Source organism: Benincasa hispida, chromosome 6 (genome assembly GCF_027475165.1).
Source record: "Benincasa hispida cultivar pf3 chromosome 6, pf3_genome.v1.1, whole genome shotgun sequence".
NCBI lineage: Eukaryota > Viridiplantae > Streptophyta > Magnoliopsida > Cucurbitales > Cucurbitaceae > Benincasa > Benincasa hispida.
The window spans coordinates 37,643,389-37,670,863 of NC_143483.1; the positions used below are offsets into that span (position 1 = coordinate 37,643,389).

The window sequence follows — 27,475 nt, forward strand, 5'->3', positions numbered from 1 at the left end:
ATGTCATGTGATATTGATAAAGGTACGTGTAAGTTGGCCTAAACACTTACGAATATATATACACATATTATTTAAGATGTAAATGTAAGTTATCATTTTAGTTCTGAAAAGATGTTTGAGATAAGAAGTTGAATAATAAAGAGAAAAATTATGAAGTCAAGGGAGTCGTGAACTCTTAAGACTTCCAATATAAATATTTGGAATTTAGAATTATTAAAGTACACTTTATATTCCCTAAAAAAAACACTTTGTCTATGGTTTGGAATTAAATAAGAAACAAAAAATATATCTGTTCTCACAAAATTTATGAAACTATAAAATAAAAAATTTAGTATAACATATGAACCAAAAAGGGGGTGTAGCTCATATGGTAGAGCGCTCGCTTCGCATGCGAGAGGCACGGGGTTCGATTCCCCGCACCTCCAAAAGTTTTTTTTTTCCTATGTCATTTTTCGCTGGCAAGTTTTTTCTTCTTTAATTTATTTAATACATTCATTTACATCTAATCTAATGTATCAATTAATTTTGATATTTTTCTAATTTACTCTCTCTTTTTTTTCATTTCATTTTCCGCTTTTCAGCTCTTCCAAGTTTTTTCTTCTTTAATTTATTTAATACCTTCATTTACCATTTAAAACTAAATGGTGCAAAAAAAAAAAAAAACGTTAATTTTGGATGTTGAACATGGTGGATTCTTTTGGAGGAAGATTTTCTATTGGTCTGCTCCCTCCTGACTTCTATAAGCTAAATTTAGATAGGGTTGTTTTGACAAGTGAGTGGGTATTGGAACTATCGTTCTTACTCAAATGGGGAGGTATTGCTTACTTTGGAGAATCACTTTCCGTTGTTAGAATCTGTCGAGTTTGTTGAAGTTATTGTCATGTTTGAGGGAATATCTCAAACTATTGATGTTGGAATTTCTCTTACGTGGACCAAAACTGATTCTTTTATCCTTTGAAATTTGTTGGGGGGAAATGCTAAAGATATGTGAATGAGATTCAGGTGTTCGTCAACTTCATTTGTGACATATATCCAAGTGATTTAGTCATTGGCTTCCGGTTGGTTAGGGCAATTCAGTTGTTCATGAGTTAGCATCCCATACTCGTAAATTTGGTTTCTCTAGACTTTGGATTGAAAACCACTCCTAGCGGGTTGAATTTGTACTCCTTTTTTATTTGTATTACATGTAATGTTTGTTGTTTTCTTTTGTGGTACTAAAAAATTAGTTAATTAATTTATTTTAATATAAATGGCTAAATTACAAGTAAAATAAAAGACACAAAATTGAAAATTTAAGTTTCGTTTGTCATTTCATTTTTATTTTTATGAACTACTTATGTTTGAAAAAAAAGTGATTTAACCATTTCAAAATTACTTTCAAACTAAATCAAATTGAGTGACGAATAAATTTTAGTTATTTTTCTGTTCAATAAACAATATGAATAAAAACTAAAGAGATTGATTTACATTTTTGTTTTTCTTTTCATTCTCAATTGAAAAAATATGTTAATCTTTTTTTCATTGTATAAATTCCATGCAACACCAAGGCACATAGAAGGCAAAAACCATAGAGAGTTCATCAACATCAACCATAAAATTAGCATTGAGCTTATAGCTTAAAATAATTTAAATCCTTTATTTAATTGATATCATATATATTAAACTTAAGAACATACTAAAATCCTCTAGGAATGGTAACAAGCCAGAACTCTATTAATTTGCCAAGCATTCCAACTTGAAGGCCTTCCAAATGACACCTTCCCCATATTTCGCACGGTTAACGAATCTAGGAAAGATGATGGCGATGAAGAAGATGACGATGTTGACGACGACATTGAATCCTGAGGAGACGCCATGAACTCACAATCAGAGCTAAGAAATGAAAAGGTTTCCAACTTATCATTGTGACTAAAAGGATCTCCATTGCCATAGTCTACGATTGTTGCTTGGCCAGCTCTCTTACCATCCCTACTCTTCATGATCCTCTTCCAAAACCTAAGCCTCATCCAGGGTAGGGATCGGTCTTTCGGTTGATCGATGCACGGTTTCGGTACCCCACGGCTAAGAATCACCGGCGGTGGGCTGAGGGGTGGAAGCAAGTCTTGAGGGGGAGGATCTTTGGGAGTTCCTGGTTGTGTTTCCCATTTGAAAGGGACTCCTTGATCAGCTGTTCCAGAGTAATAAATGCTATGAGAAGAACAACCAATTGAAGATGTTCTTGATATCACTTTGCTTTTCATATCCCAATGGAGCTTCCCTTCCATTTTCCCTAGAATTTGGTTGAATTTTTGTGGGGATTTGTTTGGTTTTCTTGAAGTTTGAGAGTTTCTCTTGAAAGTTTGTATGAGATCAAAGGGGTTTTTTGAGGTTGTATATATAGAGAGATGTTCATTGTGGGAAGGATTCAATTAGAAGAGCCTGTTTTTCAGGATTTTGATGGAGTTTTGTGGCACATGATCCTGTTCTTATGAGGATTAATTTGTAAGTTATAACATGTGTAAAGTTTTTTCTTTTTCTTCTTCTTCTATGCTTTGTATTTCTTGCTCTTTTTGTTTCTTCATATCTGAGTTTATTCCTTCCATTTCTTCTCTTCTTGGGAATTTAAATTTGTACCATTATAAAAATTGACATCATTTCATCAAATTCAGTTTTGACTTTTGTGATTACAAGACTTGAGTCATATAACGCTACAATTTTCTACCATGTAAAACCTATATGGATGCGCAAGTTGAAATTGGAACTAAAAAAATAAAGGAAAAAGCAACCCAATAGATATTTGGGGCGCTGAGTTGAATTCTAAAATCTATAATCTTGAATTAGAAAATATTAAAGGGAGGGAGATTGAAAGAGAAAAATATGAACTTTCTCGATAAATATGCAAAAATTTCAATAAGAGAAATTGGAGAAAATAGCAAAATCGGGAGGTGCTTTTTGATTTTTTGGCAAAGAAATGAAAATAATAAGGTTTTTGGCAAAAGCGTGCACATATCATATATTTTTTGATTCCCCAAATTGCCTCCGATATGGTCAATTAACAATTTTATCGAGTACATATAGTATAAATGAAATCGTTTATTATGAGACTCTGTATTAATTCTCAATATAAATACAGTGTAAATGGAATATTCAATTATAAGACTTCAATATAACGGATTTGAGAGATGAAGGTGTCAGATTTTTCTCTCATTTTAAAATTTGAATTTGTGGTTTCATATTTTTTTTATTTGATTTAACCACTTTTAAAAAATATTCAGAATTAATTAATTTTTAGTTTGTTTAACACCATTTTGATTTATAATATATATTTAGATTTTACATTATTTTATTCGTTTTTTATTTTTTAAAATTTGGATTAATTTTTTTTTATCATGGTTAGGATTTTACTTAATATTTAATACATATTATCAATTAACAAATTGTATACTTCATTTAAATTAAAATTTATCATTTTTTTATATTTTTTAATCACTTTTTTAAGGAACTATTGAAGGTCCTTGGGCGGAAAACGGGATCAGGCCCAAACCTAAATTTACATAAATAATTTTACAGCAAACAAAACATACAAATTATGCATTTAAGTAATTTACAGCATACTAAAACTAATTTACAGAATAGAAAATGGGTTTAGAAACCCTTACCTTTGAAGAACCGTTCTTAAAGTGAAATCCCTCGAATCGATGGAACACCACCACGATGGAAACCTCATCCTCTGAATGAGAATCTAGGAGATGCAGACTCTAATTATTTTGGATGAGGAAAAAAGAGAGTTGAGAGGAAGAGATCAAGAGAGTGAGGAAACTTCAAAGAGAATTACATAACCCTTCTATAATTTTTTAACCACACCCCCACTCCTACACGATGTAGAGAGAAAAGAGGGGGAAATACCCTCCCTCCCAAAATTGATTTTTAAAAATTAAAGAAAAATAATTTATTTTTAATAAATCAATTAATATATATATATATATATAAACTATATGTTATATCAAATATAACATATAACCTATGGTTTCTATTGTAAAAATATGTTATATTGTATCAAATATAATATAATCTATAGTTTCAATTCTCTCTTACCAATAGCTTTTAATATAAATCACATTTATATTAAATTTAATTATATGAATCTAATTCATATAATTCATATTTGAATCATATTCAAATATTTATTTTCATCTCAAATAAACTTTATGTTATAATGTATCAAATACATAATAGTAATTATATCATATATAATTAAATTAAAATAATTATATCACATATAATTAATTCCCCCAATTAATTTGAACAATTTAAATTAATCCAAAAATTGATTCTCATTAATTCCCGTTGAGTTACAGAGGGGACCTCATGGACCTATAACTTGAAGCTCCAACAGTACGTGAATAATTAATTAAAATATTCAACATCTGTCAATTGTCGGGTAGTGCAGTAAAGATCGACAACTACACTCTTTGCACTACATATATATTTTTGTGACCATTGGATATAACCAATCAACAGTACGATGACCCTTCACAAATTGTTAATAGTACAACTGAGTCAAAATTACCGTTTTGCCCATGTAGTTAAATCTTAACTTCTTGAGTACCACTGATCTCTTTAATGAACAATAAATCATAATCCCTCTAATGAACAATAAATCATAGTCCAGCTATGACCAAACCTCTCTCGAGTCAGGAGAGGGTATGGTGACACATTATTCAAGCCCTTTTATCAGTCTTTAAGGGAGCAATTTATCTACTTATCCCGACAATGGGGAAGGAGTGAATTCCTTCTTGTGTAGCTGTGTTCTCAGCTCCCTAATCAGACGAATCTCTAAAATGATAGGCTTGTTTAGTCAACGATTTGGCCATTCTTACTCATACAAATCAAAGGACCGCCTTCATAGGCAAAAGTTTACAACTCACTTAGAATTCAAGTCGTGTTACCTATGGTCATCCTAGTGAAATGTAAGTTTCTATTATGAATGGCATTATATAATGAGACTAAACATTTCGTGGTCCAGTCTTATACAAACTCCTTTGTATAGAATACTCCTGCTCATATGTCTCTACATGAATGATCATGATCAAATCATTTGTAATACTTTACAACAATTGTAACATCTACAAAGCGGATCATACTCGTAGTATCACCAGGATAAGGTATCCAGCCTTATCCATCTACTACAAACCATTTAGGTTATCACTTAAAACATGATCCACCCGTATGTCTCTACATACATGTTTAAACTATAAGATAACCTTGGATATTAGTTTATTGATTTGTGGATTTAATGCAACTAAATGTCAAATAAGACATCATATATATTTTATTAAATAAATAAGATGTTTGTACAATACAATTATAAACTATAGGACCTAACGAGATTTTAGGACACTAACCTCGACACCTTTTTTTCATTATCATCTTATTATATTATTATACCATTAAATCTTTTTAACAAACAAATAAGTATTCACTTTTGTAATCTTGCTGTTTTTTCTATGCCTTTACAATGAGTTAGGCTTCTTTTGTAGGTTTTGTGGTTGATGAAGTTATAAATATAGTGTAATTGTTGAAGCTTAAATGGAAATGGAATTATGAATATAGTGTAATTGTAAATAAACGAGCTCTCTTCTTGATTTTTCTCTCCTGAATTATATTTGAATTTATATTTTATTATCAAATTATATTTCATCTAACTACTTATCAAATTAATCACAATAAACAAAAACTTCCTGATTTTTCTCTTCAATTTATATTTGAATTTATCTTTTATTATCAAATTTGGTTTTATCTAACTCACTTTCGATTTGTTTAAATATTTGTTACAAATTCAATTGTATCTAAATTTTTTTATTATTATTTTATACATATTGTTATCAAATTAATTTGATCTTTTTTTTTTTCCTTTTTTTTTTTCTCATATTTGCAATATTTTCAATTTTTTTTATATAGAAACATAAAAAAATGGCTTGTTGTACTTCAAAAGAAACATATAAATGAGAATTAAACTTTAAATGTTTGAAACATGTATATGTGTATATATATATTGTTCAATTTATTATTATTATTATTATTATTATAAGATAAAAAAAAGCCTTAAATATCATCTTCTTCACTTAGCTGTCCCCAAAATCTCTTTTTCTCTTTCTCAATCTCATGTATGCGATTGTTGGTTCAACAACCCTTTCTTGAATTTCATCGTCTTGGCTAGCTTTTGACGACCACCCTCGCTAGATCGTCTACCTTTTTCGCTCGCACACATTTTTCCTACTTTTGTTTCTACTTTAAACATCTTTTTCAACAATGATGTTCTGGAATTGATAGTGTTTAAAGTTGGTTTTCAAGATTCTATGAGTAAAATGGTCACATGGAATGAAGATGATGAAACTCCCTACAACTAGTTGGTATCAAACGCAATCATATTTCCAATAGTCATATCATCCTGAAGTTGCAATTCCTTTAAAGATTCAATTGCTAACTCCAATCAACTTTGTTCTTTTTCACCTTCGAGCAAGTCCATCGTTGTGGACATCCATAAGTTTCTAATGACCCCCACCATTCGCGATCGTCATATTCCCTCGCATACACACGTTCTATAAGCAGTCAGAAGCATTAAGGACCATATTTGGTGATTTTAACTTTTGCATCTGGAATGTTTAGATACAGTATATTTGTGGTTCTAGAATATTTAGGTAGAGTGTATTTGTGGTATTCAAGTTGTTTTTGAAGCAGTGCATCTTTGCATTCTCGTTTGTAGTTAATTTTGTTGTTTTAGGGATAGTTTTTCATTTACTAATTAGTATTTTCTATTATATAATTTTGTTTTGCTATTTTTATAATTTTGAAACCTTTTTACCATTTTTTCAAATGAAATTTTAAAATTTACTATTAATTTCAATTAATTTCAATAAGTTTAGTTAGATGAGGTTCAAACAAGGAAGAGATAGACAATAATATGTATTTTTGTATTGATATCTAAAGATACTATCAGCCTATTTATAAAGAGGCTAAATGCATGTTTGAAATGATTGAGAATTAGTTTTGGTGATTAAATCCATAGCTTGATCTTTGAAAGACATGAAGCGAACAACATCTTTACGAACAATCTTTTCCCATAGAAAATGATAATCAATCTCAATATGCTTAATATGAACGTAAAACAAGAAATTGCTAGTTAAGAAAAAAGTAGGGGATATATTAACAAAAATAGGTCCTTCCAGTTTTCAATTCTAAAGATAGTCCTATTTTTCATAAGATTGTTTCCGCAGGTGAAAAGTTACAAAAGCCCTCATAGGGTCTAGCTTTTAAACTTCTCATCTTCCTCCTTTACAATTCTTTGATAAACCAATTTACATACGCATTGACTATTTTACTTTTAAGTAGTGATCATCATAATTTGAACTTATTCTATCTAAATCATTTATTCTTTATCTGGCTTTTATAGACCAAGGTAAATAATAATTGATAGTAAATCAATAATTGATATTATGTTAATTTATAAACCTACTATTTTAATATAAATATGAAAAGTAATATTTTTCAATTCTTGCACCCAAAAAAGATAGGCCAAGAACTTAACATTCTGGAATAATGTTATTTCACAATTGCCTTAATACCACCCACCGTAAAAGTTGAATGCTTTTAGTTTTAATCAATCCGAACATAGTTCAAATAGATAAGGTATCAATTACCCTTTCAAGATATGTCTTATAAAAACTTGAACATGCACAACACGTATCTAATTCGTAGGTAGTACTTGAAATTCTTTTTGGTTAAACTACCATTTTAGTCCCAATACTTTTGTTCAATTTTAGCCTCTAGTAGTCCAATTTTAGTCCATGTACTTTCAAAAATTTAGTCCCTCAAAATTAATTTTTACCGAAATTTGTTTAATAATAATAATAATAACTTTCATGAAAAAAATATAATATGTCAATATATCTTCAAAATTTATTATAAAAATGCTAATAGATAACAAAAAGTTTTTAGAAAATAACAATAAACTAGTACTAGAAGCTAAATTTAAGATTTATTGAAAGTATAAACACTAGAATCGAACAAACTTCAAAGTACATGAACCAAAATAATATTTTGACCCTTTTTTTAATATGCAAAAGTGTTTGAGCTAATTTATACGCACCTTAATTAATTTTCCAAAATAATCTAATTAACCCTGTAACATTTAGATGCCAAAGAAATGATCGATCAAATAAAAAATCTGAACTCAAAAAATAACGGTTATAGTGGGGCCAGTAGACCAAACCGAAGCTTGCTTAATTCTTACTTTCAAGTTGCAAAACTTTTAACTTATAAACCAAACACTCTCTATACTAAGCTTCTACCCCTACCCTAAAGGCTTGAAATAAGGTCGTGTCGGTCACCAAACTGGGCACTTTTTAATGATTTGACTTTGTTGAGTTGACTTTTTAATCGTTTGAACGATTATTTTGCAAAGAGATGTAAAAATAAAATATTTGGAAGGCCAAAAGGAAAGTGGAGAAATTGACCTAAAAGCAAAGCAATCCATTCTTTCTGGTATTATATTGGGATTAATCCCTTCAAATTAAACCATAAAGCTTCAACTGTCTGTCTAAATTCATCTGTTCCAATCTTCCTTCACGGGCCCTTTAAAAGAAAGCTTAGAAACTAAATCTAAGTTGAGACTTTCCTAGAATGTTTTTGTCTAAAATATCAATACATCTAAGTTGAGTTTCCTAGAATGTCTTTGTTCAAGATATCAAATGAGTTTTTCAACCTACACGACAGAACTGTGATACAGATTTACAATTAAGCACTATTTTGAAAAGTTAGTTTTTGAGAAAAGATTTGCAATGACGTGTGAAAAATGTTCCAAAATTTATGTTTGTTTTCTCCTAATTTTTCAATTATGTTTTTCCCCTTGAAGAAACACTTGAATTCCAAATCAAATTCTAAAAACAAAAATAAAAAACAAAAAATTGAATTAAAAAAATATATATATATATATATATTTTTTAAATTAACTTACTTTTTGAAAACATTAGCAAAACATTAGTAGAAAGTAGACAAAAAATATATATATAAATTTATGGATAGAAATAGTGGATATAAGTTTGATTTTCAAAATATTCTTTACTTTATTTGTTATTCATATATGTTTTTTTTTAGTTCAACAATATGCATAAACTCTTTATTAAAGGTACACATTTTACGCCAATTGAGCTTAAAATACATGAGAGAACACAAAGAGCATAAAAACAATAACAAGAGCCCACAAAAAACATAGGTTAACTCTAAAAGAAATGTCTCCAATCAGAACTAAGAAAACATAAAATTTGACGAAGGACCAAACATCATAAGAAAAGTTCTATTGTTTCTTTAAGAGTTCGCCTAAGCGAAAAAGAGACACCTTATCCAGATTCATGGAAAATAACAAGAAAAATTACATGCAAAGTTCGAACATTTAAACAAAATGTTCGAAAACTTATAGACCAGGACAAAATTACAATTTGAACTAAAAAACAGGGCTAAAATCCCACACATCTAAAGTCCCAAGAAGAAATGAGTCGACCCATTAGGAAATCAAACGCCACAATTCATATTAGCAGCAGTCTCAATTGGTTTGGAAAATATATCTTTCATACAATAAGCAATAGTGTGGCTTTCTTCTTCTATTTTTGCATGCGGTAGTTTATGGAAAAAACTAATGCTCTACGCCCATAGTTCTATTACCTCATATTGGAGGTCATTTTGAAATAGTTAAATCACTTTTGACAGGTTTAAAATCACTCTTAAATATGTGTTTTGTTTGATCTTGAATGAATAGAGATACATTTAAGAGTGATTCTGAAATTTGAACATGTCAAAAGTGAATTTTAACCCTTTCAAAATCACTTCTCCCAAACAGGCCCTTAATTCTTCATCCTCATTTCTAGGCAAATAGACAAGCTATCAACAAGGACTTGCCTTCATGGTTTGTCCTATAAATCTAAGAAATCAAAACAAAAATTAATATAAATGGGAAGTCTACGAGCAATGGCATTAATAGTTCAAAGGGAGAAGGCTACATACTAATTACATTAGTAATTAAGGTTAGAGCTACATATGATGCCTTTAGTGTGTGTATCAAACAAGTAGAAGAAAACTCCTGAATCACTTGGTTAATAATTGCTATACAAGACAGGTCTTACTCGTTTGCTTGTCCCTGCCGCCACTCAACTCTATAATACTCTATAGCCGCTGAGCTTGTTTGTTTCCTACTCCCTGCACATGTGACCAGAAAGGAGACCAGTTATGCAACCAAAAATGAAAATTTAACACTGAGAGGTCTAAAGTAGGCAAAATAATTACAGATGAGGGTAGATAAGACGATGTCTGTAAATATAAGATATTAGTCCAAGTATACAAAATATCCCTGACCTTTGGAGTAGATTTTAATTATAATCCTAGACTTTGATAAGTTTCATGTTTTACCCTGTAACTTTGAAATTGCTCCAACAAATATCTTCTTCATTGAAATAAAAATGGAAATTGATCTGGTAGGACAGCTGATGTGTAAAAATTAGAAAATATACGGATATTATTTACAACCATATAGAAGATTAAAATTATTTTTATGATCTATTTCATCTCAAAGAATATTGTTAACATCATCTACATTTTATACATCAAGTGACATGTAAATTTACGTGAATGATATTGTAAATGATGCATGTGTACTTTCCAAGTATTACACATTCGTTGTGGCATAAATTTCAATCTCATTATAAAGAAAAACTCTACATGGATCTTTTAGAACATGTTGAAAATAGAGGGGCCATTATGTATTAGACCTAAGGGTTTTTTAGTCTTTTTACTTTGCCCCATTTTTTCCCTTTTTCTATATTAGGGTTTTCTATAGCTTATTTATATCTTGGTTTTGTCTTGTATGATGTAAGTTGAATAATAATAAAAAGAACTCTTCTACTGTGGTTTTTTCTCCCTGTTCGAGGGTTTTCCACTATCTCATGTTTTCTTCTTCTTTCTTTCAATATGGTATCAGAGCTAGATGACAAAACCATAGCTGTCGTTGACGAAAACACTACCAAAATAGTTAACATCGCCACAACCATCCCTTCTACCGTCGTTCAAGCTGCTATCGACAGGTACCTCTAGTCGCTCCATCTCAGCCCGATGCAGAAGCTGTCGTCGAACAATGACCAAGGCATCTGAGCAGCGCCATCCGAACAACACCTAACATAGACGATTCCATCCAAGCAACGACTAATGCAGACAAATCCATCCAAGCCGTGCCTAATGCCATCGAACCAACTCCAACCGTCGAACCAGATCCAATGGCTGACAGAGGCCAACCCGATTCCCCTTTCGATGTCATCTGGTGCACCGTACTCCATTGTTGATCTTCCCAACGTCGGTCACCCAAGCAGCACAAGCGTTGACAGCCGAAAGTTCATGTTTGAAATGGGTGAATCCTCATTTTTCCTTGGTGGACAGCAGCCAACCACATCAGCCCACCCACTTCCTCAACATGCTTCGGCCAGCCATGGTGCTTCAGGTTCGATAGGTCTGTCTTCAATGGTGGTTCAACAACAATTAATTAGCCTTCAACAACAGATTGCTACCCTTGGGGCAGCCCTTGAAACTACTATAAACCCTCAGTCGAACCCCGCTAACTCAGATCTATCTTCTGGTCTACCGATGTATTTAGAGAATCCGATAACTGCTTTCCCTAATTTACCTACAATAAACTTTTTGTCTAAATCTATGGAAAATTCTACGGGGTTCATTACAGGGGAGAAACTAAATGGCCAGAATTATTTCTCTTGGTTTCAATTCATCAAAATGGCCCTCGAAGGACGTCACAAGTTTGGGTATCTAACTGGTGAGATACCGAGACCTCGACCTGGAGACCCTCGAGAGCACATTTGGAAGGGAAAAGACTCCTTGCTTCACTCTTTATTAGTTAACAGCATGGAACCACAGATAGAGAAACCCTTACTATTTGCTACAACTGCGGGAGATATTTGAGATGTTATACAAAAATTGTACTCTAAGAGGCAAAACGCATCACGTTTGTATACCTTGCATAAACAGGTTCATGAGTGCAAACAAGGAACCATGGTTGTTACTTCTTATTTCAATAAACTGTCTTTAATCTGGCAGGAAATGGATCTATGTCGGGAAATTGTCTAGGATTGTCCGTGTAGGGGAGTTCAATATCCAAAAACTGAGGAAGTTGATCGTGTTTACAACTTTCTTGCTAGTCTGAACTCCAAATTTGATACAGTTCGTAGTCGAATACTGGGACAGAGACCGATACCTTCTCTCATGGAAGTTTGTTCGAAGGTTCGTTTAGAGGAAGATAGATCGAGTGCTATGAACAATCTTATTGTCAAGACCATTGACTCTGCTGCATTTGGTGCAAAATCATCTGGGTATGATGGTGACAAGCAGAATGGTAAACCTCCTCCAGTGTGTGAACATTGCAAGAAATTGTGGCGTACTAAGGATCAATGCTGGAAGTTACATGGTCGACCTCCGAATGGAAAACATCGCCCTCCTAATGATAAGTCAAATCCTGACCGGGCACTTTTCAGTGATTCTATGAATGGTGTTTCACAGTCTCAATCTCAGGTGAATAACCAGAATGACCCTAGTAATGTTGGGGTTGATGCAATTGTCCAATCAAGTACTTCTCAGTCCCTTTAGTCATCTTAGTAATTGAGGGTAAGACACCATGGATACTAGATTCAAGAGGTACAGATCATTTAACTGGCTTGTCTGATCAGTTTCTCTCATATTTTTCGAGTGCTGTTAATGAGAAAATTCGGATTTCGGATGGGTCTTTTGCTCTTGTTGCGGGAAAGGATCATCTCTCTCCGTTTAAGGGGTTGACTTTACAGAATGTGTTGCATGTCCTGAAAATATCTTACAATTTATTATCTATCAGTAAGATAAGTAGAGATCTGGACTGTCGGGTTATTTTCTCACCTGATACTGTTTTATTTCAGGACTTGAGCTCGGGGACGGCGATTGACACTACCCACATGATAGGGGACTCTATTTCCTTTCTGATGATGCTTCCTCTAGGAGTTTCTTTAGGACTAGTTCGTTGTTTTCTTGTTTTTCAACTTCCGAAAAAGACTATATGTTATGGAATTTTCATCTTAGTCATCCAAATTTTCAATATATGAAGTATTTATTTCCCCATTTATTACATAATATTGATGTTTCTTCTTTTGCCTTGTGTGTTGTGTGTATTTGTGCAAAACAACATCAGGTTACCTTTCCATCCCAACCTTAAAAACCTTCCCAGCCATTCCGTCTTGTCTATAGTGATGTTTGGGTCCCTCAAACATCGCTACTTCGTTCGGAAAACGTTGGTTTGTGACATTTATTGATAATCACCCCCGTCTTACACGGGTATTTCTTCTCATTGATAAATCAAAGGTAACACTATTTTCCAACAATTTTATACTACAGTAGAGACTCAGTTTAACACCAAGATTGTCCTTCTTCGTAATGACACCTTTCATGATTTCTTGGCTTCTAAAGGCATTGTCCACCAAAATTCGTGTGCTTATACTCCTCAACAGAATGGGTGGCTGAACGAAAAATTGTCACCTCATTGAGGTTGCTCGATCCCTCATGCTTTCTGCTTCTCTTCTCTCTTATTTATGGGGAGATGTCGTTCTAACTGCAGCCCATATTATCAGTCAGATGTTTTCCCGTGTTCTCAAATTTCAAAGTCCTCTTGAATGTTTCAAAGAGTCTTATCTAACCACACGTCTTATTCCTGATATTCCTCTTCGGATTTTTGGATGCACTACTTTTGTCCATAGTCACGATCCTCGCCACACTAAATTTTCCCCTCGTACTCAGAAGTGTGTCTTTATCGGTATCCTCTCCACCAGAGAGGTTATAAGTGTTTCCATCCATCTTCACAGTAGTACTTTGTCTCTATGGATGTAACGTTCCTTGAGGATAAACTTTTCTTTCCTGTTAATCCTCTTCAAGGGGAGAATACTAGTGAAGAGACTAATTGGTCCACATATTCGGTTCCTACGAACTCTCCCTGAACCTATCCTGGGTACAAATGACATTGTCCTTCCTACTAAACAAGTGTCATGGATAACATACTACAGGAAGAATCTTAGAAAGGAAATAGTGCCTTCTATTGCTCCACTGGCTACGGTCCATGAATCAGAACCGGCACCAGCTTAAGCTCAAGGTACTCCTGTTTCTGATAATACTGATGTGTGTGTTGAGGGTGATGTATGTGATGTGGTTGAGAGTGACAAAACTGATGTGATGATTCCAGAAAATGACAAAGTTGAAAGTAGTAATGAGTCATCAGGAGAAACACAAGAGGATGAGTATTTTCCGCAGGTAATTGAGTGTAACCATCGTCCTCTTATGCAAAATAGGGGGTTATGATGTCTCTCTTGATATACTCATTGCTTTGAAAAAGAGGATCAGGTCATGTACAAAGTATTCCATGCATAATTTTCTATCTTATAGTAATTTGTCTTCTGAGTTCAGAGCGTTCACTACCAACCTGGATACCGTAACAATACCAAACAATATACATATGGCTGTGGAAATTCTTGAATGGAAGGTTGCGGTCATGGAAGAGATGAGAGCTCTTGAAAAGAATAATACATGGGATTGTGTAGCTCCCTAAAGGGCATAAAACAGTTGTGTGCAAATGGGTATTCACTGTAAAGTATAAGTCTGATGGAACTCTCGATAGGTACAAGGCCAGATTGGTTGCTAAAGAGTTTACTCAGACTTATGGAATAGACCACTCAGAAACTCTCTCTCCTATAGCGAAACTAAACACAGTTCGAGTCCTTCTCTCAGTAGCAGTTAACAAAGACTGGCCTCTTCACCAACTTGATGTGAAAAATCCATTCCTGAATGGTGAGTTGGAGGAAGAGGTCTATATGAGTTCACCCCCAGGTTTTGAAACTCAATTTGACCATCAGGTCTGTAAATTCAGGAAATCCCTGTATGGTTTGAAACAGTCTCCAAGAGCTTGGTTTGACAGGTTCACCGCTTTTGTTAAGTCCCAGGTTCTATTCAAGGGCACTCTGATCACACTTTGTTCACAAAGAGATCAATATCAAGGAAAATAGTTGTTCTAATTGTGTACATAGATGATATTGTTCTGTTTAAGGTATTACCAGGCTGAAAAAGAAAATGACTGATGAATTTGAGATTAAGGATCTTGGAAGTTTAAGGTATTTCCTTGGAATGGAGGTGGCAAGATGAAGAGAGGGGATTTCTGTTTCTCAACAGAAATACACACTCGATTTATTGAAGGAGACAGGGATGACTGGTAAACCTGTTGATACACCTGTTGAATTTAATGCTAAGTTGGGCAATTCTGTTGACGAAGTTCCTATTAATAAAGAGAGATACCAACATCTAGTGGGAAAATTGATTTACTTATCTCATACTAAACCGGATGTATCCTATGCTCTATGAAGCACAGATACTTCATGTGAGGCAAAGAATCCGTATCAGACACGTATCGGATACCTATACTTCAATATACTTCTCAAATACTCATCTGACACGCGATTTGACGTATCTATTTCTACGCATACCTTTTTTTAAAGAAAAAAAGATAAACAACTCATCTAATCTTTCCCAATCTAAAACTAGGCAACCTATTTAAAAAGCTCACTACTCAAGTCCAAAACTAAAAGGAAAAAAATAAATAAAAGATCAAACCCTAGAATCATCTAATCTTCATCCTCACATTTGAATCCCCACAAAGTTCACCAAAATATAAACCATTTGGATATCTTCAACAATTCAATGAACAAGTTATTCGTTCATACTTCTCCCTCTAATCTTCTTCTTCTTCTTTATAATATGAGTCACTTTTCTATTGTATTTTATTAATTATTGTACTTCAACATCTTAGATGTTGCTTTTTTTATATTGTATTTCAGTGTTTGTATTCTATTTTGTGCTATTGTTATTAACTTGTATACTGAATTTATCTATATCCTAGGTTTTTTTTAAGAAAAAGAAAATGTATATTCATGTATCAGTATCCTCATTTTTTAGAAATATATATATTAAAAAAATATATAGAAAATGACATATCCTTAGATGTATTTGTATCTTAGTTTTTCAGAAATTGACGAATCGCCGTATCCGATCGTATCCGTATCTGTGTCTGTGCTTCATAGCCTATGTTGTTAGTGTAGTTAGTCAGTATATGCAAGCACCTTACAAGAAACATATGGAGGTTGTAAATCGGATTCTGAGATATTTGAACACTACTCTAGGTAAAGGCCTGATGTTCAGGAAAATTGACATTGAGACTTACACAGACTCCGATTGGGCAGGTTCTGTTACAGACAGAAAATCGACTTCAGGGTATTGTACCTTTGTGTGAGATAATCTTGTTACTTGGAGGAGTAAGAAGCAAGGTGTGGTTGCTAGAAATAGTGTTGAAGCTGAATACAGAGCTGAGTCTGGGAATATGTGAAGAGATATGGTTGAAGAAAGTTTTGTCTAATCTTCATCAAGACAGTGAGACTCCTATGAAGCTCTATTGTGATAACAAGACGGCTATAAATATAGTCAACAATCCTATGCAACATGATAGAACAAAACATGTGGAGATCGATAGATACTCCATCAAAGAAAAACTGTTGTATTCCTTACATCCCTTCTGGCCAACAAGTTGCTGACATTCTCACTAAAGAATTACTCGGGCAAAGCTTTGATACCTATGTTAGCAAGTTGGGTCTAATTGACATCTACACCCCAACTTGAGGGGGAGTGTTGAAAATAGAGGGGTTGTTATGTATTAACCCTAAGGGCTTTTTAGTCTTTTTACTTTATCCTAATTTTTCCCTTTTTCTGTATTAGGGTTTTCTATAGCCTATTTATATCTTGGTTCTATCTTGTATGATGTAAGTTGAATAATAATTAAAAAAAAAAGCTCTTCTACCGTGGTTTTTTCTCCCCGTTTGAGGCTTTTCCACGTAAATCTCATATTTTCTTCTTTCTTTCAATGGAACAAATATTAAAATTCTAAAGTAAAAATGAAACTTTTCAAAGTCCAAGGGCATAGTCGAAACTAGATCCAAAGTTTAGAGATATTTTGTATAATTTAACCTAAGATATACGAGTAAACCATTAATATGATTAAAATTATGGCATTAACCATACTTTGGGAACTCCAATACTTGAATTACATCAGAGAACAACTAAAACAACAACGAATATAAAACAAGTTCATTGCATTCTTAAAGCACATTTACAATATATGCGCAGACATGAAACTAACCACAATAACATCAGACCGCTGACGCTCACACTAAAAGAAGGGGAAAAAAACACGCGTGTGAAAGAGAGTAAGTTAAAAAAGGGATTGCCAACGTGCACAAACACTGAGAGAAGTTAACCAACGAGATTTTGTCTCTCAAGTGGAGGCCACCAAAGAAGAAAAGTGGGATTTCATAATCCGATTTAACGTGGCAGACCATCTAAAGCAACCAATAACAAGATAGGACTAGAATTCGAGGGCCATAGGGCTTCAAACTTTATCTTGCGTACTTATATTTCTTATTTTGGTTTAAAGTCGTGTCTGTGTGCGTTAGTTCCTCCTACAATGCTAGTGGGCTTTTTCTCATAGTTCTGAGGCTGCAGCTGTGTTTTTGGATGGTGACATCTGGAGGTAATTTTGGATTCTGCCGAATTTTTTTTTTACTTCTGCAATGCTATGGCCATTATGCCATAACAATGTGGAAAGAAGATATACAGAAGTTGTGGTATAGCACGGTGACTACTGAGTGAGAATAAGAGAATAACACATGGCAGCTTATGATAAGGTCGCTTATGCCATCTACCTAATTATTCATTGTCTTTATTAGCCTCACGAATGCCCCCTGGGTCACTTTCAGATCATGCCATAACATTGTGGAAAGACTACAGACATAATAAAATCAAATACTAGTTATGATTAAAATTTGAAGAACAAAAGGCAAAAGGGTCTGGTTGACAAGAATCCGAATGATACCTACCTCAGTGGGAGATGAAATGATGGATTCTCTGCCAGAATCAAAAGGGCCATTAAGACTTCTGAAAAAATTGTTGGTGGTATATTAATTTAAATCCAAACTAGAATAAGATGTGTAAGGAAATACATTAATACCTTGGCCTCTCAGACTTGGCAAGATGTTTAGACATGATTGATGCCTGAAATAGAGGCCAATTTGTACAGTTAATTAAGTACTAGAAACTTTGAGCTTCCCAAAAAAGATCATTAATATTTTGGTTTGATCAGATGGATAAAAGAAAATATCCAAAAGTACAAATTAGGCTGAAGAACGAAAGTCCAAGCATTGTGTCTAAGACAAATAATCAGAACACCTGCAGTCTAAATACCATGCAAAAGAATTTCTTTTATTTCCAAATAAGCAGCAGCTTTACCAGCACATCAAATTCAGAGAGATGCATGCTTTCAATGGGTAAGAACTATAGATCCAAAGGACCAATCACAAATTGCTCTGATTTATGTAATTTGAATGCTTTTCACACTACACTAATTCAGTCAAAGACAAAAAGGCAAGGCCTCAAAAAATATTAAATGACATAAACATCAGAAGATATTCAAAGTCTAATGATGTTTTGTTCTCCTTCAGAAACTAACAAACATGTAGAAGGTAACCGATCCAAAAAAATAACCATAAAATAAATAAAGAGTGGCATGTTCGAAACTTAGGATAAGCTCATTAAACCAACTTGGAAACTTGAGAAGCTTGTTGAAATTGAAGATGTGATACAAATTTTATTTTTCTGAGCAAGAAAAGTAGAGTACCTGCTCCTGGATTATGCTCCTTGCCTCTACAAGTTGTGCTTCTAACTCAAGTTCCCTCTCGGTAGCTTCAGAAGTAACTTCAGATTCTTTCTGAGCATCTTGCAGCTGACCCATCCGCTCCTTCAAATTTCAAGACACTATTACTAACAAGAATCCATCTCAGTCTACAAGAAAGTGATAGTGTGAAAAACAAATCACCTTTATAGAAGCCATCTTATTCCGAAGGCTCTCTTCGATCTTATCTCTTGCCATATGGAATGGAAGGTCAAAAACATCCTGGAAAAACACAATACTAGTCATTTAACCAATTCATCAATCAGGTGACCACATGAGCATAGTCCAGCCTATACCGTCCTCCCGCCAAATGGAGACTGTGCACCTTCACTTTCAACTCTTTCATTAACTGCGAGGGGTTGCTTATGTAGTCCATTTGGAGCATTTAGGAAATCCCGCATGTCAACCTGCAAATCATTATACACGCTAAACTGAACCCTCATAGGCTTCAAAAGTACAGTCACAAAAGCAAAACATGCATACAACAAAACAGATTACATATGAGTGTAAGCAACCAAAAAGACGTAGGCCAAGAATTCAAGAAACAAGGAACAGACCACTTTTAAAAAGGGAGAAACAAAATCCAACTAGTAGAAATATTCTGGTAATCAATTGAAAAAGGTGCTGTGAACACAATAAAGATCCAAAAGGTTCAAACGTCGTACAAATAAACTAATGACGTTCAAAAGTACCAGTCATATTTGTATAACAGATTGAAAGATTGTAATGTTTCCAAAAGAAGCCGCACATCTCAGGTCCATTGTAATAAAACCTAATGTTTGTCAGTTTGTGGTATCAACAATGTATGAGTAGTGTTGGACGCCCGTAACTGTTTCATTTACATCTTGGCCAGTGAACTACCATGGCCTTTCTCCATTAGAGAAAATCCATACTTGGGAACTATTGGAGCTCTCAGGTTGAAAGAGTTAGAGGTAAATGCAGAAATGGAGGACTTTTGCCCTTCCGGAAGAGGAAGCCTCAATCATATTCAAGCCACATTGCATAAGCCAATGTGAGGAAATAGGATTAGAGGGTTGTTTATGCAAATCGGTTTGCAAATTAATGGTTGATGGTTAGTAAGTATATAGGCATGGCTGATAAACACCTATCAGAATATGAAATATTAAGAAATCAACACACATTTGTAGACAATCCACAAAACCATTGTACGGGCTGGTTGTATCTAAGAAAATTACTTCCGCAACTTTGACTATAATGTTTGAGCTCTGAAAAATAAAATCCAGCAATACTTAACAGAAAATTACCCAATAGTTGCATTAGAAGCAAAAAATATTTTCATTGTTTTGTTTCTGATATAGGCATTCCTTTTACATTCCTCATTCGGCTAGTTGATTAGCTAACTAGATGTTGGGCTGTTTTTTCAGCCATTGAATTAGGATATTTTATTAGTTATTTGAGTAAGTTAATGTTGGGTAACTTCGTAAAACACCAAATGATCATGAGCTTAAGTATTTAAGTTACCATTTCTATTCTCATTCATTCATCATTCAATCAAACAAAGTTTCATGATTTGGATCACACCAGCTCTTTTCTTTATAAAATAATAATAATAATAATAATAATCAAATAATTAAAAAATGTATGAGAATTATACCAAACAAGGAATAATTAGTTAAACAAAAAAGAAAGGATGATGACTATTTGGAAAACAAATTACCACATGTCCCCATCTAGAACATACTTAGGGTAAGAAGTGAAAAACATCAAATTTAAGGTTTTTTGTATCTGAAATAAACCAATAAAACAACGAACTTCAAGAACTAAAATTCACAAAAATAATTTAATAAAAGAATGACAGAAAGCCTCAGCATCATAATGTCCACCATAACGGATTAGACATATTCTGCAACCTTATTGTATTGCATGCCCACCATTTCAAAATTTATAGGATAAAAATTTTCAGTAAACTTATAGTGCAAACAGCTATAAAATGGTTGCCAACCTGCATTGATCGCAACAATGCTTTCAAATCAGCATTCTCTGACATCAATTCTTGATTTTTTACTTCATAAGCATCCACCTGACCATAAGATATTTGTAAGAATATTTTAACCACTAAAAAGTCAAGCTCGTGCACAGAAACTTTTGAAAGGAGTTGTTCGCATACAATCTTTTTATAGAAATCATTATCAGTCTTCTTGCCATTCCAAGTTCCCCGTTGTCGCCCTTCTTTCTGCTCATATCATAAATTATAGATGCCTTCAAATTACTGGAATGATCCATTATCTGTAGAACATCAATAAATAACTAAAATATACCTGTAGCAAATTCATTATCTCCATTCCTGATCTAGATTCTTTCTTTTTCTCCATTAAGACTTGGTTTAGCCTTTCCTGCAGACATATAACAGCTTCTCCTTGTAAATAAATAATCTTCTCCAACAGAATCCAACCCTACCCTAGGACTGAAAAACATCCCAAAGATATCCCACCTGCAATTTGATGTACTCCTTTTCTTTCTTCTTCATCTCATGTATTTGTTGAGTTCTTACTTGCTTTGGCCACATAAACAGATAATAGCATCAATCCTTACATTATTTCATAAAAACTAGTATCTCACAGCATCCAACTACTCTAACCTGATTGCCAATAACCATTCTCTGAAACTCATCCTTTTCCTGCTGTAGCTTGTCAATTTGAGCTTTAAAAGCTGCCTTAGCTTTAGCTTCCTAATGGGAAAGAATTTCCTTGTTTAATACAAAATAAAGAGAGAAATCATAGAATTCAGAGAAGTTTCAAGATTTTACTGTTCGTGTAATTGTTGCAATCTCCCTATCTTTAGCTTGTATGACTGACTCTAGCCTCTCAACTTTAGTCTCCAATCTTGATATATCTGAAAGAAGTCTGCCACCAAGAAAATAAAGGGAAATGTGGACACATAGAAAGATAAATTTAAATTAGTATTTCAAGGTGCCATGATGTGAATTAGAATACGACACTCCATCATATAAATGGTCAACCAAATTTAAGAATGAAGACAAGCTACACATTCGATGCAAAGATGTGAATGTCCTCCAAAATATTAAGTAATAAGGAGCTAACCATTTAAAATCCAGGAAAAATAATTAAAATCTGCATAAACAGAAAGTTTTCTAGACCACTTCAAATGACTTAATAAAGAAAGGAACATGTTGACTGTTTGAGAGAGTATTATGCTTTATTTTCTCTTCTAGGGTTTTGTTAGATAAATCTTTCAGTAATTGAGAGCTATCATTGAAATGTACCAATTGGAGAAATCTTTTGTAACTCCCTTTGTTTTTGTAGGCTGATGTTAGTTCAATTTCACTTATCAATGAAAGTGTTTCCTACCAAAAGCAAAAAAAAGGGAGTACTCACAATAAATATCCATAACATAACTAATCAAAGCTTCTTTTCATGCATTTCTTAGCATAGCCATATGAATTTACTCATAATTGAAGCGTTCGGTAAGCCATACGCTACATTAATTAATTCTAGAAAATGCTGTTACCTTTGTCGCTGTTCATTAGCAGATTCCCTAAACTCAATATCACGCTGCCTCTGTTGAAGCAAGAAATATATACAATTGCAAGTCCTCGCAATCGACACCTACATAATTCGGTACACATATCACCAACAAACAAACAGAAAAGGAAAAAAATGGAAACCAGTTTATTTATAAAAAGGTTCAAAACAAACCGGATCATTCGAGAACAGATCAAGCGAAGCCGGAAATCCAAATGTGATAAGCGTCTGGTTCAAATACTTAGCGCAATGGTCCAAGTTAGTGACATCCGCAAATGTATAGTCACTGAAACACACAAAAAACCTCAAAGCATCAACTCATTTCGTCTATACACAGAAAAAGAAATGCAAATATAAACAGAAAAAGGTCCGGAACAAAGTGAAAGCCCTAAAATGCAGAGGAAACTGACCCGACCGAGTAGATAGACTGCGAAGATGGCTGAAAAGGAAGAAGCAGAACACAGAGAAACACAGAAACGGAATTAGACAAAAATGAAACGGTGTATCGCAATGTGCGAGTTAGTGAGGGAAATTACTCTGAGATCAAAGTCTGTTTCAGTCGCTGCCATTGTTGAAAGCTTCAAGAGAGTGAGAGAAGGAGTTATGAGACTGGTTGAAACATGGAAGGAAGTCGGATCAGGTGGCGGATAGATCCATGGAAGAGCGGTGGAGAAATTTAAAAGAAAAGTAGATACGAATTTTGGAGTTTGAAGAGAAGGGGTGGTAAAATTTTCCGTTAACGGACGTCGTTCCGTTTGTACTCGTACTCCCATGTGTATGATTTAACATAATCATGTGGGGGTGGCACTTCCTATTTTTGGAGAGATATATAAATAAATTGAGATTACATTTAAATAAAAAAAAATTAAAATAATTTAAAGTTACGATCTATAGTAATAAGGTATAACTTTCTTACCAATGACTCAATAATGAGAATTTCATGATTAAACAAGTTTAACTTAGAGTATTATATGTATTGTTTTTGTTAATCACAATAATTGATTCTTATAGAAATATAATTACTATCAATATAATTTTAAAACTACATTAGCATTAAATTAAGTCTTAGTATAACAAGTGAATGTATGGAGTTATAAACTTCTTAACTTAAAAAAAATAATTGTAGGTCAATTGTTGATAAACTATATTCACTTTGACATATATCATTAAAATATTATTTTGATATTTAGACACATGAATATGTCGGATTTTGTAGGAAGTAATTTTTTCATTAAATAGATTAAATTTTGCTAATAGATAAATTAGATTAGATTTCATATAATTATTAATTAATAGCTTTTGAGTGAAATATTCATGTGCTCAAATATGCTGATAAAATGTTAATGTATAGATACATTAACTATTTGTTTAACAATTTTTTTTTTTTATAGAGTGACTTTGGTAATAGATTTTTTTAATGCATGAAAGTAAATACCTGAATTTGAATATTTAAAAAAGATTAAATGTTGTATTGAGGAATTTTCTTTAAAAAAAAATGTTATATTGAGTGAAACTTAAAAGATTGAAATCATTTGTTATAGTAGATTATTAGCGGGGCTATTATAATTATAGCAATCAAGTTCAAATAATTAACATATATAGTATAATACAAATAGATTTTGTAAATATAGAAAATTGTAGATCAAATTCTTGAAGTCTATCAGTGATAAAATATATTATTGATGGAGTATATTTTACTCTACTTGCTATTCTTTTAAAATATTGTTATATACTAAATTATTAGTGCTAAAAATAATATCCATTGCAATTATCCTATTTTTTATAAGAACTATTCGAGTGAAGAAATTTGCATCCCAAATAATTGAGTCGGGTTTAAGAGATACCTCAACCTAACTTTATGCACACTTTTAACTAAAAATAGTATTTTACCTTTGGAAATACTCCGTTTATCTTGAGTTGAACATATGTACGTGTTTTCTACCAAATTGGCCAATCATTACCCTATGACAAATTTACTTAGTTTATTTTTTTTAATTATTTTACCACAAGATGTACCCAAATATGCACTAGATACTTGTACATCTAACCAAATCTCATAAATTACACAATTAATTCTCATCACATAAAAAGGTGAAAGAGATTTCTAACATATAAATTATTGAACTGCATTCAAATAGAAATGAACAATACTCATACAATATCAAAATCAATACATACATATTATTCATAACATTATCAGTTTTTCTAATGGTTGAGCCTACACATCTATTACAAATAAATTGCTTTAACTATTGAATTATCTTCACATTAGTATTATGTATTATACTCATACAAATTAAATAGCTTTTTAAATGCGAACATTCATAAACAACTCAACCATAAACAACAACAACCTAAGAAATAGTTGAGATAAACCACTCAAGCACAAAAAAACTCGTCTCATCAACTTCTTAAGAGAAAGAAGAAGAAAAGTTATCAAAGTTGCATAGAAAATTTCTGAAACTCAACCACCGCATGCGCAAGGTGGTGGACGGCACCATTTATTGACTTGGGACACCAAACAACTGATCCAACACGGGCCACCTTACACAAAGAAACTATCTCCTCAACAAAACTCGCAAGCTCCAAAAAAATCATCCTGGATCTATCACATTCACAAGATCAATACAACCGGACTTTATAACTAAAAGGGAGGACCAAAAGTGTTAACTTTAAAGAAAAAACCAGACAAACCTTCAATAACAACAAGGTCTTCAAGGTTTTTGATATCTCATTTGCATTTGATCTTGGCACAACCGATAAAAATTAAAGATCTAATAGAGACACACACGATCCAATTAATCTCACCCAAACCAAATCGATCATTCTAAGAAGTATCTGTATTCATCAAATATATAATTGAAAACAAGTGCATAACCAAATAAATGGGAGGAATGAAATTGAAGTAAACATTAATAAAAGTAACTATCCACATGTGTTGTCTATAATGTGGAAAAGTAATTAATTATTAAAAGTACCCATGATATTTTGTGGAGGGCATTTCGAGAGGATAATAAGTTTGTCATAATTCAACCATTCCTTCAAAGTAATGTTCTACCGTCTCATAATGAAAACTGAAAATATCAATAAACTAAAAATTTATACCCTACTATTTGGGAAGAGGTTAGGAAGTAATAATTTTTATATTTCTATTTTGTTCTTACATCATTTAATAATACAATGATCATTTTGTATGGAAAAGACTCATCTCAAATAGTCATGTCGTATTAACACCAATTTCATCTATTCTGTCTAAGATTTTTTAATTTTGAAATATACTAACTTTATTTTATAAAAGAAAATTTTGAAAGGCCACCTCCATTACCTTTCAAATAAACACCTACATTTGAAAAGTCGCATCAATTCAACAACGAATAATATGGAAATTGACACACCAAAAAAAATATAAGAGTTAAAGAGATATGTAAAAATTCTCTCTTATAACACATTTTATATACTAAATAGTGTATTACCACGTGCATTTATACTTATATGTTTTTTTTTTTTTAATTTTAAAATGACTTGATTCTAAAACAATTTAGACTAAATGTTAATATAGATAGTAAATTTATTATTAATTGTTAACTAAAAAAGAGATGAAATTTAATACCGCCACCGTAATAATGGAGAGGAGGTTACAAATGCTTTTTAAGTAATTTAAAAATTAAAGTAAACGAATATTTACTTTTTTATATAAACAAAATTATCTTAATTTAGGTATTGACAACCAGTTAATTTTTTCTGGCTTTAGTGTACCCTTTGCTTTGAACTAACACTCAGTTGTTTCTCTTGTTCAGTCTGTAAAGTTTGTGACTCGAACCTTAGAGTCCACTTTAAGGTTGTTTTATTCGACTTTGTAGTATTTGAATGTTGCATTTTTGTTTTAGGATCAAAATTTTCTCTGAAGGAGTTATACAAATGAGAACATGTTTGTGCTACACATGCAATTTTTTATTTAATTTAATGTTCTGTTTTCTGATCTTATTGAACGTCCTTGTAATAGTTTTCTATTTCTATCTAATGTATAAAATTGTTTGATTGAAAGTCATATTTCTTGATTTGTGAAAGTAATTTATTAGGTTGTTTGTTAACGATGTTATCGTAAAAGGTTTGTTTCTCGATCTAAGAGGTTTTGCAATTTTTTATTTACTTTAAAGTCTCTCTTACTATTAACCTCTAGGCTTCATTTTCGAACGGTTATGTATCGGTTACGAGTCTTATGATTTGGGGTTCTATACGAAAGTTTGGACAACTTCCTATTTCAAACAAGTTTCCTAGATTTGGATATGGAGTTTGTTTTTTGCTCATCAGTTAAGGATGATTCGTTCTTTTCAAGTTTGATTTTGAGTTTATGTTTCCCTTGTTTTCAAGAGATGTATTTTTTAATTTTAATTCGATTTTGGTTAATGGGTGTGGTATTGGCGTGTGGCTAGTGGAACCATGAGGAGAGGTTTATATAGGAGTTTGTTATGAAGAAGGTATGAATTGTTTCTTTTACTTATCAATCCTCTAGATTTCAATAGTATCTATTTGAATTAGCTTGAGTATTTGATCTCAATAGCGAGACATGAAAGACTCAAAACTTATTCCAGGTATGCCCAAATTTATTTCCATTTTTGCTCATATATGGTAGATTTTGTTGAGATATTCTCAACCCCTAAAGAGGTATTTAGAGTTGTAAGACGTGAGTGGATGTGTTTTTTCTTTTATCTCTATATATGATTTATATTCTTTCAAAAACATCCCTGCACATAATTGATGTATTTGTTGTGGGTTTTTTTTCCATATATGTATATGATTACCCCTTTATATGATTTATATTCTCTAATGGTTGCTTTCATTCTATTTGTTTTAATTTTGTCAAACATTATGGCTTAATAACTTTGACTGTGTCCTATAGGCTCAATTATCTCAAATACGACCAGTTTTCATGGCTGCTTCAGTTATGCCTATATATCTCCCTAGTGGTTCAGGTATTTTGGACAGTAGTTATTTTATGGTCAAGGAGGACCTGCGATGATTCCTTCCCAATTAGGCTCATTCTATTTGTTTTAGAGACTTTGATGGTTGTGTTAACTTAATACTTCTTCATCGGCATTTTTTA

General features: G+C 32.7%; 2 protein-coding genes and 1 non-coding gene across 6 annotated transcripts; 1 reads left to right on the forward strand and 2 right to left on the reverse strand.

Moving 5' to 3' along the window:
- The first annotated feature begins 352 nt into the window (after positions 1–352).
- Positions 353–425, forward strand: TRNAA-CGC (transfer RNA alanine (anticodon CGC)). The gene has a single exon. It is a non-coding gene; the product is annotated as a tRNA-Ala (tRNA).
- A 1,260-nt stretch (positions 426–1,685) lies between these two features.
- On the reverse strand, positions 1,686–2,323 carry LOC150035641 (uncharacterized). The gene has a single exon (XM_090315038.1). It carries the CDS (start codon positions 2,262–2,264, stop codon positions 1,686–1,688), a length of 579 nt encoding a protein of 192 aa, XP_090171164.1. The 5' UTR covers positions 2,265–2,323.
- Positions 2,324–9,981: 7,658 nt separating this feature from the next.
- On the reverse strand, positions 9,982–23,169 carry LOC120080486 (Afadin/alpha-actinin-binding protein). 4 transcript variants are annotated; one of them, XR_005482523.2, is made up of 17 exons: positions 22,908–23,122; positions 22,782–22,810; positions 22,546–22,657; positions 22,358–22,455; positions 21,636–21,732; positions 21,468–21,557; positions 21,321–21,383; positions 21,148–21,222; positions 20,997–21,062; positions 20,832–20,909; positions 19,165–19,275; positions 19,013–19,090; positions 18,815–18,934; positions 18,149–18,192; positions 18,018–18,045; positions 17,844–17,922; positions 9,982–10,230 (listed from the first exon to the last, which is right to left on the reverse strand). XR_005482523.2 is itself a non-coding variant. In XM_039035156.2 (16 exons), the coding sequence occupies exons 1-16, from the start codon at positions 23,142–23,144 to the stop codon at positions 10,198–10,200; spliced, it is 1,389 nt and encodes a 462-aa protein (XP_038891084.2). In that variant the 5' UTR covers positions 23,145–23,169; the 3' UTR covers positions 9,982–10,197. The 4 variants fall into 4 exon arrangements, 2 of the variants coding, with proteins under 2 accessions (XP_038891084.2, XP_038891085.1); XR_005482522.2 differs by having other exon boundaries at positions 18,018–18,075; XM_039035156.2 differs by lacking the exon at positions 17,844–17,922 and having other exon boundaries at positions 18,018–18,075; positions 22,908–23,169.
- Positions 23,170–27,475: the final 4,306 nt, after the last annotated feature.

What these genes read in the sequence shown, in the direction of transcription:
- LOC120080486 (XM_039035156.2), bottom strand. Translation starts at nt 23,144, where the DNA reads ATGGGAGTACGAGTACAAACGGAACGACGTCCGTTAACGGAAAATTTT. An exon ending in CAGTCTATCTACTCGGTCGG is followed by an intron (nt 22,658 to 22,781) that starts GTCAGTTTCCTC and finishes TGTGTGTTTCAG; the next exon opens with TGACTATACATTTGCGGATG. An exon ending in TTGCAACAATTACACGAACA is followed by an intron (nt 21,558 to 21,635) that starts GTAAAATCTTGA and finishes CTTTCCCATTAG; the next exon opens with GAAGCTAAAGCTAAGGCAGC.
- LOC150035641 (XM_090315038.1), bottom strand. Translation starts at nt 2,264, where the DNA reads ATGGAAGGGAAGCTCCATTGGGATATGAAAAGCAAAGTGATATCAAGA.